A 12,769-nucleotide genomic window follows, 5' to 3' on the forward strand; every position below is an offset into this window, starting at 1 on the left:
AGAGATGACAAGGCCAATAAGAATAAGTAGTAAAGTTTATTACGCATGGAGAAAGTATATGTTAAAGAGGTTAATGTAGATGTGTTCAAGGCAGAGGCATGCCTGGAGTGACAGTGGGTGAGTCTGCTACCCAGTGAAGTCTTTTCAGCGCTCTTCCGTCTGGATCTTTGAACACCGGGTGTCTCTTTGTTCCAGGAGGAGATAACTATCAGAAGTTGTGGTCTGCCCTCAGGTACCCAAAACTTGTCTTTTGGGGTATGTTTAACAATCTTTCCATTCCCGTGCTTTCTGTCATTAACAAAAAGTCCCCTTCCTGCCCCGGATTTTACAAGCTTTTAGGGTTTTGGGAGATTTCTGAGCTTTAGGGGAAATTTTTGTCCCATGAAGTTTGTAGCCATGCATTAACACTTTTAGCGCTGGATAAAATACCAAGGACCACAGCCGTGATGCCCTATTCTATCCTGCCTCACCTGCCTAGACCATTAATTGAAATCACTCATCCACAGGTATATTCTCAATAAGTCCAACAGGTTCTCAAAGCACATGAACAAACAAGGCATATATTCTAAGTAGTGGACTGTACAGATTAAAGTGAATCACAACATTTTTCATTTTGTACTATCTTCATAATTAATAACAATAAAATTTTATTACATTAAAGGATAAGCTTAAAAGTATTATTGAATTATATTAATAGAGAAGGGCTCCCCCAGATAAGGAGCTCCTAGACATACAATGAGGTTCCTGGCTTAACCCTGATCATGCACCACTAGTGAAGAAGAAGGGCCGGAGAGGGAAATTGAAGGAGCCAGGGGGGATGGTCCATATGAGGGTACTTTTGGCAACATTAAAAAAACTCAGACTTCCAGCGTTACAATCAAGGAACACACCGACACGGCCCAGAGGTTTCTGTATATACTGACAAAATACTGGACCAGTGGTGAAGAAACTGTAATGGTTGTCCTCCTTCACACATACAAAAAGAAATGCTTCCTCAGATTCAAATAGGGTGCCATTCTTCCTTATCCAGGGATCCCTGCAGACTCCTACAGCCCAGCTGCAAGAATCATCCACATCCAGCTCCCAGTAATGTTCCCCAGAGGTGAAGACCTGGGTCCCCCTTGAAGCAAAACTGTTCGATCTTTGATAATTGAGAGCTGCATCCTGATGACCACGTGCAGACGTCAGTCTTCTCAGATCATCAAACAGCACGCTGTTGTAATTACATATTTCATTACTGAAGGAAATGTCCACTGTAGAATGAAGAGATTGTTCCAGTCACAATCAACTCTTAAATTCCAGTGAAATGAAAAGTTCTACCCAGATTTTCACTAAAACAAACAAACAAGCTGAAACCTCAATGGCAGTATTGGCTGGAAAGTAGCAGGTTCAAGGGCTACCCAAATACATAAAGAAGAAACAAATACCTAGCCACAATGGAAAACAGTTCTATAAATTTAGATATAAATGGGAAAATTTTCAGGCCAACTTCTGGTCCATTATATTTCATGGTACATATGAAACTTAAGACCTAAGTATGGGAGCCAATCAACCATAGTACAATATTTTCACTTCCCCTTCTCAGGGAAAACAAATATGCTTAGAGCTAAATAAATTGTGATGACTTTGTCAGTGATGTATGATATTCCATGTAAGCAAATTAATACCTCAGAAAAAATCTAAATATGTCTTTATAAAAGTGGTTTCCTACTGAGAATTTTCATTTACACATCTTTCATCTCAAACTTTATCTTTCTCCATCATCAATATCTATCCTGATTTAGATCTATTCTGGAGCTCCATATACAGTCTCATCTACCACCAAATTGCTTTATTGTTCTTGCTCATAAATTATTATTTTGTGCATCTAGTTATTTTATGATTGTTCACGTATTTTTCTACTTACATCATTTAAAAGGCCCATTATCACAAATACAATCATTCAGAAACTTTGATGAAATATATTTATAAATAAAACACCACTCATCCTGTCACCATAATTAATTGCACTTAACTTAAAATGGGAATGCCTTCTAACCTTCTGAATGGCTCATTAAGCAAATGAAATTGGATCTGCAACAGGTTCTAGATCTCAAGGATCTAGAACTTTCTGATGTGCTTTCTGAGTGGTTCACATTGCAGAAGTGCTTTAATATTGTCCTGAAACACATTTGTCTTTTATCCATTTTACATCAAGTTTTCTCTATGTTATCATAGGGAAAATAGGACTATAAATGCCTATTCATGGGCTGCTCTCCTCTGCTAAGTGAAAGGTTAATAGAGAGAGATTGGCCCGTAGGGGAAACCGTTACTGACACTCACCTCGGTAGCGGCTGAGCCTGTCTATCAGTCCAGTGATGGGCCCTGCATTGAGCTCTGGCCTCACAGGCTGGGGCATGTGCAGCTGCGCTGACTCACTCCTGCAGGGGGAAGATTCAGTTCATCTCTATGGTGCCAGAGGCTCCATTCACAGTATATAAGGAAAGACTGAAGAATTCAACTAAATAATGTTCTGTCACAATTTTATTCTGATATTGTTGTGAAACTCCATAATCAAGGGATGGGATTGAGCTTTTCTTAGTAACCTTCTTTACTTTTCTTCTCTGTCTGCATCTACCAGTTCTGTTTCTCAGAGGTCTCTCTTGCCTATGTACCTAATCCACCCACCTCAATATATTTATGGTTTTGAAATCCTGTAGCAAATTCTGCATTGAAACCTGAAACTCATGCCTCCATGAACCACAGGAAACAGACAAACAACAAACAAACAAGACTAACTCCTGATAAAGGGGGACAAGAATCATATTCAGTAAAACATACCCACACCCACACAAGATTGAATATCTCAATAAATCATGACTTCATTTTTCTGTCTATTTCAGATATAAGTTGATTTCTCAATAGCATTCACGGTGCCCCAGTTTACACAGAAAACCAAACTTACCTTGTCAATATGTCTCCCAAATCCTGTAAAGAGAAAAAGAAAAGCATAGAGTTCTTCACAAATCAGCTATTCTTCCTATTCAGTCATTAATTCCCCCTTTTTTCTCTAAGGGATAAGAATCTAAATTCTTGATGAACACAGAACCCAGTTGGTGAGGGAGGAAAGAGAAGGAAAAGGGCAGTCCCTATGGAACCATCCAGGACTGTCTGCAAAGTGGCCTCACCCAGGGTTGTACGCAGAGGGAATGTGCTCCGACTAAGGGTAACTGAAACCGAGGATTTCTAGACCGAAAACTTTAAGAGGAGGTAAATTTTAGCTTTCCCCCGGATTTCCCCATAATGTCAAACTTGTACTAAAATTGGTCTGTCTGTCAGTAAGTTGTTCCTTTCTGGGTTTTTGAAAAGTGACATGAAGAGAATTTTTTAAAGGAATGTTTCCTGGGGGATCCTCTCTAGTCCATAAAAGCTTTGTCGTTCCTAGTTAATATAGTTCTACTTTACTTCTTTTATTCCCATTTAGGAATTAGTCCTCACCATAGACAATGGATATAAGGAAATGAATTTTTGGAACCAAATGAATAAGGGATGTCAAAGATGTGGAATTCAGTTAATAGAAATGATTTTGAGGCATGTCCTTGGTTTTTACCTGGAGCATCTCCACATCTGGTTTATGGCACATTTTCATCAGCTCTTCATACATTTCTCGTAGATGGTTCCTCTTTTGAATCATTGCGGCTTCATTTTTCTTGAGTTTCTTTAAAATTTTTTTGCCTTCCTTTTTCAGTCTCTCTACTTGTTGTTTTTCTTCCTCATGGAGATATGGGTTCATCTCCCCATATGCAAATTTGGTCATCATACTCCTTAGACTCACATATTCCTGCAGGACATGGATATCCAAGGTTATATAACCAGGCTGACTTTAATATCTTCCACATAAACTTCATTCATTGTAACAATCAGCTATATACCCCCTAAATTCATGTCTTCCACTTCTCAGAAACTATAAATTCACCTCCTTCCCATCTTCATTTATTTCCATTCTTTATTAACTATAATACCCAAACCCATCCTTCTCTCAAACCATTTTCATGCACTTCATAAATTCCTGAGAAAAGAAAGGACTTTCAGAGTTATATCTTTAATATAAATTCTGTCCATTTGAAATATTACATGCAAACAGTTGAAATTTATGATTCTTAGTAAATTATATATAATATTCTGATATCTTTTTAATAATTTAGTCTCTGGTTTTTAACCCAGAATGGAAGCTATCAGATAAGGTATTCTTAAATTTTCTAACCAGGTCTTCAAACTAATTTTAACCTTATAGCCCTTTCTCTGCCTCCAATGTCCCTCTTACTATCTAAGAACAGGCTCCCTTGTTCTCCGCCAGTTTAAAAATGGGACTCCTAATTCCATTGCATACTGCCTCCTAATAAGTATAAACTCAATATCTCTCCTCCTCCCCAGTCTTTCACTTGCTTCTTTTCCTCACCATCGTGACATGTTCAAATCTCTCTTAAGTTTTAGAACCAATGTCATTTTTTAGCTACTCTTAGTTTCTATACCTATCAGTTTTCACCATCACTGTCACACTTCGTAAATTGTTGTTCATACTTTCTTTTATGCCCTATTGGTGTCATTGTACTAGGCATTATATGAAACACCTGAGCTTCCAATTATATGCTCTTTAATTTATATAATCCCATACAGAAATCTCTGTTGGAGATATCCATGCATTTTTAACATCTACTTGTCCTTGAGAACTCAAATTTATTTTGAACTGAGAAACTTGCTGACCTCCTGAACCATAGCTGCTGACCTTCTCCAAATCCCTTTATGTATCTCTATTAGTTACTGTTAAATTAGGGTCTAGAAATCTTAAATAAGCCATGCTACACTACACTGAAAAAGCAGATTCTTTTTCTCACTGATAAACGTATTCCAGAATCTCATGACACATGATTTCACCTCAAATTCTTAGTGGATAAATTCCACCACATATGTCTTAAGATGATTCTGAGAGAAAGCATCTCATACTTACATCCCATATGCTGATTATACGGCTTTCTTCATTTAGATTTCTCTTATTTTCTTGGATCTTTTCCCATAAAGAACTCATTTGCTTTAAGAGCTTCTCCTGAAAAAGAGCAATGAATTAAGCACAAGAAGAGGAAATAGTATAGATTTCAAAGCTTCAGTGATGAATAGAAGAAAGAGATGTTAGATAAATGTTCTGTGAGGAGAGTGGAACAATCATAGTGTTTCTGTGGTTAGTGCTCAGTAATCATCAGTTCTGAGAGATCTCATACAGTAATAATACAAAATGTACTGTAATCATTTGCCTAGGGAAACTAATAAGGATTTTACATAATGTGGCTAATTTCTGATAAGAATTTTGCCTCAGCATTTCAATCTATTGATGCTATTTCTCTATACTTTCCAGTCTCCTACTATCCTTTGTGCCTAGAATTATTAAATATGTTTCAATTACAGAGGTCTCTTAGGTCTCCTAGGTTTGATAGCCAGAGAATTGCATCTGGACTTGAAGGCATTACAACGACCTGCACATTTTACTGTGTAATCGGAACAATAATAATTGTTAATCTCCATTCCACTGGAATAAAACTTCAAAAATCATTTTATTTATTTTACTTTATTCACAATCTTATCCTTTGTGCATAAAGCAGTACCAACTTCATCTGGGGCGTTTAAGTAGGATTAATCATCATGATCCTCATTTTCCCGGTAATCTTTTCAGTAGTATCCCTAGCTTTCAGAGTGCTCTCAGAGGCGTCACTTACCTGGTAGTCCTCAGCCGCCCCTTCTATGGAAGAGTGTTTGTGAGTCTCATGCTCCTGAGACTTAGAGCAGGACCAACAGAGCAGGTTCTTGTCCTCTTCACAGAAGATCTTCTTGGTCTCCTTATGTGTCCCACACAGATGTTCCTCTGAGCTCAAGAATTGGCAGAGACTTGCTTGTCTGACATAGGACACCATATTCTTCAGAAGGATACTGGTTTTCAAATCTTTCTGTGGAGAGCTTTCTTCCCTACATGTGGGGCATTTGGCAGGTGCTTCTGCTTCTTCCCAGGAAAGATAGAGACAGGGCCTGCAAAAGCTGTGCCCACAGCCTATGGTGACTGGGTCCACAAGGTAGTTCAGGCAGATGAGGCAGGTGAGTTCTTGCTGGAAGGTCTGTGGGATGTCTGAGTCCATTTTCCTGAGGGAAGACGTTTAGATGAGGTTACTCTTCTGCCCTGGAGAGATACAGACTGAGCCCACATTTTGCTCAGGTTATAACTCAATAATACCCTTGTGGCTTGATCAGAATAGGATTTATTTTGCATATGACACAAATGAAAAATGGAGGCACAAAGAGAGCTCTCACCTTCTGTGGAAAACTTTGTGAGTTTTTTTTTTTCCCAATCAACATGCATCTACCTTGCCAACCCCTTTTCTCCTGCAGAAAAGAAATTGAGTTTTGGGGCCGTATGACTTTTGTCTAAATGCTTCACTTTCAGGGAGGTGACCCAATCTAAAGCTCCAGGACATAAGTTCTATTGGTCTGAAAATCAACTGTAATATTATATTTTCCATTACTTTAGTTATTTCATTATGTTGTCACAATAATCCTATCATGATGACTCTTCCAAAAATATGAGTGTTGGAGCAAGAACTCATACATTTGACTAAAATTAACAAGACACTGTTGTGGTAGATTTTCCAAGACACAACAGGCACAAACAGTCATTGTCTAAGTAACTATGGGAATTCAGTCAACAACGCTTTTCTGGTATGTTTACTCTTCCAGGGAATGTCTATCAATTTGAGGATGTAACAGTTGATACAAAAACATCCTTAGAAGAGGAATAATAAGCATTAAAAAAACAATAAATGCAGAAATGTATAGAATGCTAATCTGTACGCTTTCTGTCCCTCATCCAAGATTCATTAAATGTCCTCCTTGCAACTGATTGACAAAAATTCATAAAATGTATATTCAAGGCAGTCAAAAAACCACATTTTCTCCTAGGTGTCTTTTATCTCAAACAGAACCAACCATCCAAAACAACTTTGGAATACACATAAGCATTAATAGAAGGTGAACCAGGCTTTGTCCTCCTATCTTTGTCTCTATACACCTGCATTCAAAAAAACCAAAAATTAAAGAGAAGGAGAACACAATCTTCCAAGTACTTTAAAACTATTTTCAAGCACTCTTTCAAATTGTGAAAAGATATAATTGTCATATAATAATAGCAATCAGCATCAGAAACCAAATCATGCTTTTAAGACAAGTGGGTTCTGGTTTCTACTCATGGAAATAAAGATGGCACACTCGTTTCTGATATGTTTTGTATGGTCACATTTCTTCAGGCCCAATCATTTCCTGAATTCTTTAACCTCGTCAGAAAAAATGATGTTTCTGAAGAGGATATATTGCCCATAAACATAAACGATATGCCCAAACCTTTCAATGCATTTCCTACTTACGCATTGCATTATCTACTAACACACTGTAGAATATACTCTCACTTATATATACATGTTTGCACAACTTAGAGTAACACTTGCTGTGTTAGAGTAGAATCTAACACATTTAAATGTAGAGAATAAAATGCTCCTAACCCATTTTAGAACTATACACAGTGTAAAATTACAAGATATCTGCCAACCAAAATCCATGTGAACCAAGTAATAAGTAAAATGATAGAACACACTCATATTAATAATCAGTAATCTTATGGATTTCAAAACCAAATAACATGATAATGCGGCAAAATAACTTGAATTCATAAATAGATGAAAGGGTTGGGATTGTTTTTATAAACTAGTCAAACTGATTAATTTCTTAGAATTGACTTCAGTTTACTGATGGTTAAATTAACATGACGATTTTTACAGTTTGTTCTGGTTTGGGCTTTCCAAAGAAGAGCTTTAGAACTGCTCTCCTGTAAGTTTTGTACTCACCTAAGGAGTATGCAGTCGTTTCACTAGTTCTTGCCTTTGAAGTACCACTATGGACTTCAGTTGACAAATCAGCTTCTCACAAGGTGGTAGGAGTAGCTTTCAGAAGTTCCCACAGCTGCTGACTCCAAGTGTACTCTGTGTGTTCTGGAGAAGATTGAATTCGGCTCCTCTGGTGTCCTTTTATTGAATCCCTGAAGACCACACCCATTTCTTTCAAGTGCTTTGTGTCATGGTCTTCAGACAGGTTTGTTTTTTTTTTTCCCCAATAGGCAGGCACTGGGAATGGAAGCCAGGTCTTCAGCATGGCAGGGAAGATCTGCCATGGAGCCACAAGAAGAAAGAATTGGTTTAACATCTTTGCTAATCTCCATTAACCTGTAGAAACATCACCTTATCCAGACCTACTCACTTTTCAACAAATGAACTTACAAATCCCAACATTGTACCTAAATATTCTTTGACCAAAGGACTTTCAGTTTTATCTTTTAAAGTTAGAAAAGAAAATGTCATCATTTAATAGCTTTTGAATACTTCTTGTAAAATTTAGAAATATTTTGCCTAAGGTTAACTTTAATTTAATTATATGCTATCATATTGGAAGTGTATTTCATTTATTAATTTCTCCTTATATTTTAATGTAAGCATTTAATTTACCAGTTTTTTTTTACTTTGACCACAGTTCAGAGTGGAGATTTTTCCCACCCTCACACTCACATTAAGCCTCCCAGCAAGAGTTGGGCACAGGGTTTCTACTGGCACTTCCCAGCCAGGTTAAGGGGGTACAGGAGAAAAAGGCTGCGAAGCCCCAGCTCAGGGAACCCCTGGATCAGTGCACTGGAAGAGAGCTGTGCTCAGGTCATTTGGAACTTATTTCTACTGGAGAAGGTGATGGTGGTGTGGTTATGTCCCCTAACCCATTTAGTCCACTGCTTATGGGGTGGGGAGAGATGCCACCAAGATCCTTGAGAAATTCCCTGTCCTAATTACACTTGACCTCAGATGTCCTTCATGTGATCTGGGAAAGCCAAACTGGATTCTGGAGCTGCAAGTTAGACCTCCCTATAAGCACTTAGAGCATTTCCTGTGTGTATGAGGAGACCCTTCGTTCCAGGGATAGTCAGAGCAGTGGGAGAGCTGCAGCAAGGCTCTGAGGAGCAAGAGAAACTGACTGCAGGAGAGAAGGGAAGGAGGGAGCCCCAGTTTCCAGATGCTTCCTTTTTGCTTGTGAGAAATTGAGTACAATCTAAAAAAGGCCCCCATTCTTTGCCTGATCCTTCTGAGATCTTGGAGTGTCTCTGGATTAGGACTTCCAGGTATAGGTCAAGAGTACAGTCCAGATTTGGGGCAGAGGGCAGGGACTTATCAGGTGTGGATTCTCTGTGGGTTGGGACCCAGCTGGGTGAGTATTGGCTGCATGGGATGGGAGTGGGGCATAGCGGGGAAAAACCTTTAGAACCCTTAAGCCCCAGAAATCTGACCCTTTAGCACTAATGTATGGAGCCAAATTGGGTACGGGTACGTCAAGGGCATTCTGAAGGGCAGTTAAGAAGGAGACAACTTGAAGGGAGGCACGTTTTCTATTGAGGTCACTGGACAGAACATCATCTCTTCTTAGTTTCAGAAATAAGCAGAAGCTGTACTGGGAGGGTGAAAGTGTTGTCTTGGACCCCTTCCAGACAAGCCCAGCCCATCCCTACAGGCACAGAGTCACATGGTTTCCTGCCTCCAAGTCCTCTCCCAAATTCCCTGACGAAAACAGGTATTACTTAGGTTTTTTGCCTTGTTTTGTTTTGTTTTAATACCTCCAAGGGCTTCTTCATTCTACCTATTTCTTAACCAACTTTCTGAGCACTATCCTTTTCTAAGAAAAGCACACAAATATGTATTTATTGATACAATAATCTGTTATTCGAAAATATCATGAAAGATTCGCCAGGGATGGTGAGATTAAAGTGATTTCATTTTTCTCTTGCTTTTCTGCATTTTACAAAATATCAGTGTATAAAATGTGATGCTTGTGTAAGCAGAAAAAAATTTACAAACACATGTATGTGTGTGCCATCAATTTGGAGGAAAAAGGATGGCTGAACCTCATATTGTTCAAAGTCCTTTGGATAAACTTCTACTCCTACATGGAGTTGTAAATACTACTAACTTCATAGAAAAAATCTACACAAAAATCTCACAAAAATGGTTCTGTGCGGACATCCCAAGTGAGGCGAAAAGTTGCTTTCCTTTGAATTCTTTGCTGGTATCTACTGCCAGCAGGGAGCTGAAAATAAGGTGGGGCTGTTTGACAGTCATGTAACCATGTTCTTATCAGACCCCGATCAAGAATCATTTCCAATTAACCTGGGAATTTGACACCCCGAAACCCACCTCTGATGAAAGCTCTGGGAAAACAAGGAGTGAAGTGTTAGGGGAGGAGGGAATAAGAATGGACAGTATCAGAATAATCTGGTTTATAAATCTGTTTTCTCACCACCAGCTTTTGCTTTTCAACAAGAATCCTGAGGTCCTAGTTTGAGGGGCCTCACCTTAAGGAATGTCCCGCCCTCAGCCCCATCCTCACAGGAACAAACTTGGTGAAGTCCGCATTCCCACCACCACGGCAGGCAGAGAAAAGGGCGCCCCCTCTGCAGCCTAAGAAAACTCCCTTTCAGCCCCTTTTGGGAAACTCCCCCTTCTCACACATTAATATCCAAGCTGACTCTGCCCACATAATTTCCTCTGTGGCAGACATTGGCCTTTCTGGAGTTAAGGTATCATTTTCTGGATGCTTTAGTTTGGGCATTTTTATGGCCTATAAAACTGTAAACTTGTGACTTAATAATTCCCCTTTAGAAAAACCAATCCATTTTTGGTATATTACATTCCAGCAGCTTTAGCAAACTAAATCAGGAAGTAAAAACTCTTCATATAGATTATATTAGATACTACACTGAACAAAAGAAAAAGAATTGCATTTACTCAAGAAATTAAGCACTTCTGTTAAGAGATGTGGGGAAAAAAGCGGTACACAAAACGAACATGTAGACTGAAAAAGCCTTTTGTAAAGGTGGAATATGAGTCAGCTTTATAGACCATTTCATCTTCAGTTGAGCAACATGACTTTTATAAATTATTCTATTCAGGAGCCCTGTGGTCCGTTCAATGTGACTAACCGTGTATCATCCAAAAGCAACCTCAGGTTAATCTAAGAATCAAAATCGATGGTGATCAATATGGTGGGACCCAACTCACCTCCATCTGAAAGAGGAGAAGAAGGATATTGCAAATGTTGCTTGCAGAGATGAAGATTTCAAAGCAATAAATGTGACATTATATATAGTTGATTGATTTTCTAAGACATACTATTTCTAAAATTATACTATTTGCTATTTACATTTCAGCTTATTTTTATTGTGATTTATAGTTTGATAATTATAAGTAGTAATTCATTTTTATAGAAATGTCTTAAAATTTAAAAACTCAAAAGAGAGAATATGTATACTGAAAAATCATTTTTATTCATCTACTCAATGAATATATATTGAGCACCTATTATGTAGCAGTCACTGCTCTGGGTGAACAGCCCTGAAGAAAGGAGACCAGTTCTCTGTCCTTCTCAAGATTATATTCTATGGGGTGAAGTGAAGTGAGAAGGAAGACAGGTAACCACAGGCCGAAAACATAATAAAGCATATATAAAGAATATTAGATATGCTATGAAAGAAGTATATATGGAGAACATTAGATATGCCATGAAAAAACATAAAGCAGGAATGGGATACGTTGCTATTTTAGACTAGACAATGGTTACCTGTTGGAGAGTGGGGACCTGAATGAAGGGAGGTAATGGGACTTGTGGCTTCCTGGGGGAGCAGCATTCCAGGCAGAAGGAACAACGAGCACAGAAGTCCTAAGTTAAAGCGATTGATGGAATCTAAAAACAAACGAGGGTGGCTTGTCCTAGCAGCAGTGATGAGACATGGTCAGATTATGGATATAACATAAGGTGGGGCTAAGAGGATTTGCTGCTGGGATTGATGTAGTGAATGGGACAAGATGATGAGCTGGGGTGCCACTAATATTTGGGGACTAAGCAATTAAAAAATGAGTTTGTAATTTACTAATGGGAAGAAAAGAGAGAGTGGAACAAATTCTTTGAGGTCACAGAAAGAGAAATACCATATTGAAATGTATAGGAGATCAAGAGAAAGCTTTAAAGATGGGAAGAGTTAGTCTGTAAGCTGTTGGAAAGAGCCCGGTCCAGGATGGCTGGGGTGAATCCCGACTCCCTGTCTGTGGGACATTGGACAGTGTTCGGCACATGTACATGGTTAATAAATGTTAGCTGCTATTTTTATTATTATTATTTGAATTATCTGTTTTTTAAATAATAGAGATTTATTTTGGTGTTTATTTTGGTTTTGGTGGAATATGATGGGAAGATTAAAGAGAAAGAATACTACCTTAAAATACCTAATTCATAAACTCTCTTCAGACTCTTCATTGCAGTTTCTTTGTTTTAGGCCTTTGGGTCAGTTGTTTTGTATTTCATTTATATAATAATGGAGTTAAATATTGTTTTAATCAGTAGCTAAATATTTTAGAAATATTTCCCTCTCCTGGAAATCACTTTGCAAACTGAGATTATATATCTGTCATCAAGATTGATAATTTAAAATAGTTTTTAGTTTCATTAATATGTATATTCTTAGTCAGAATCAATAAAATATTCTTTTTTTAAAAAAATTACAGTTTAATTTCTAAATAGAAGGTGCCAGTTGGAAGCATGAGCCTCCAATTTCCACAACAATTGAGCCCCCAGAACCCCACCCCACTGGTGGTCAGGGGGAAGGTGGTGTTGG

The 12,769-nt window shown here is 38.2% G+C and overlaps 1 protein-coding gene and 1 pseudogene across 1 annotated transcript; one reads left to right on the forward strand and one right to left on the reverse strand.

The window, feature by feature from the left end:
- The window catches only part of LOC143645099 (tripartite motif-containing protein 43-like), a 601,918-nt pseudogene that overhangs the window by 434,102 nt on the left and 155,047 nt on the right, over positions 1–12,769 (forward strand).
- Positions 760–6,164, reverse strand: LOC143643403 (tripartite motif-containing protein 43-like). Its single transcript, XM_077112067.1, has 6 exons — positions 5,748–6,164; positions 4,988–5,083; positions 3,590–3,820; positions 2,945–2,967; positions 2,323–2,420; positions 760–1,253 (listed from the first exon to the last, which is right to left on the reverse strand). Exons 1-6 carry the CDS (start codon positions 6,159–6,161, stop codon positions 760–762), a joined length of 1,356 nt encoding a protein of 451 aa, XP_076968182.1. The 5' UTR covers positions 6,162–6,164.

Source organism: Tamandua tetradactyla, chromosome 8, assembly GCF_023851605.1.
Source record: "Tamandua tetradactyla isolate mTamTet1 chromosome 8, mTamTet1.pri, whole genome shotgun sequence".
Taxonomy (NCBI): Eukaryota; Metazoa; Chordata; class Mammalia; order Pilosa; family Myrmecophagidae; genus Tamandua; species Tamandua tetradactyla.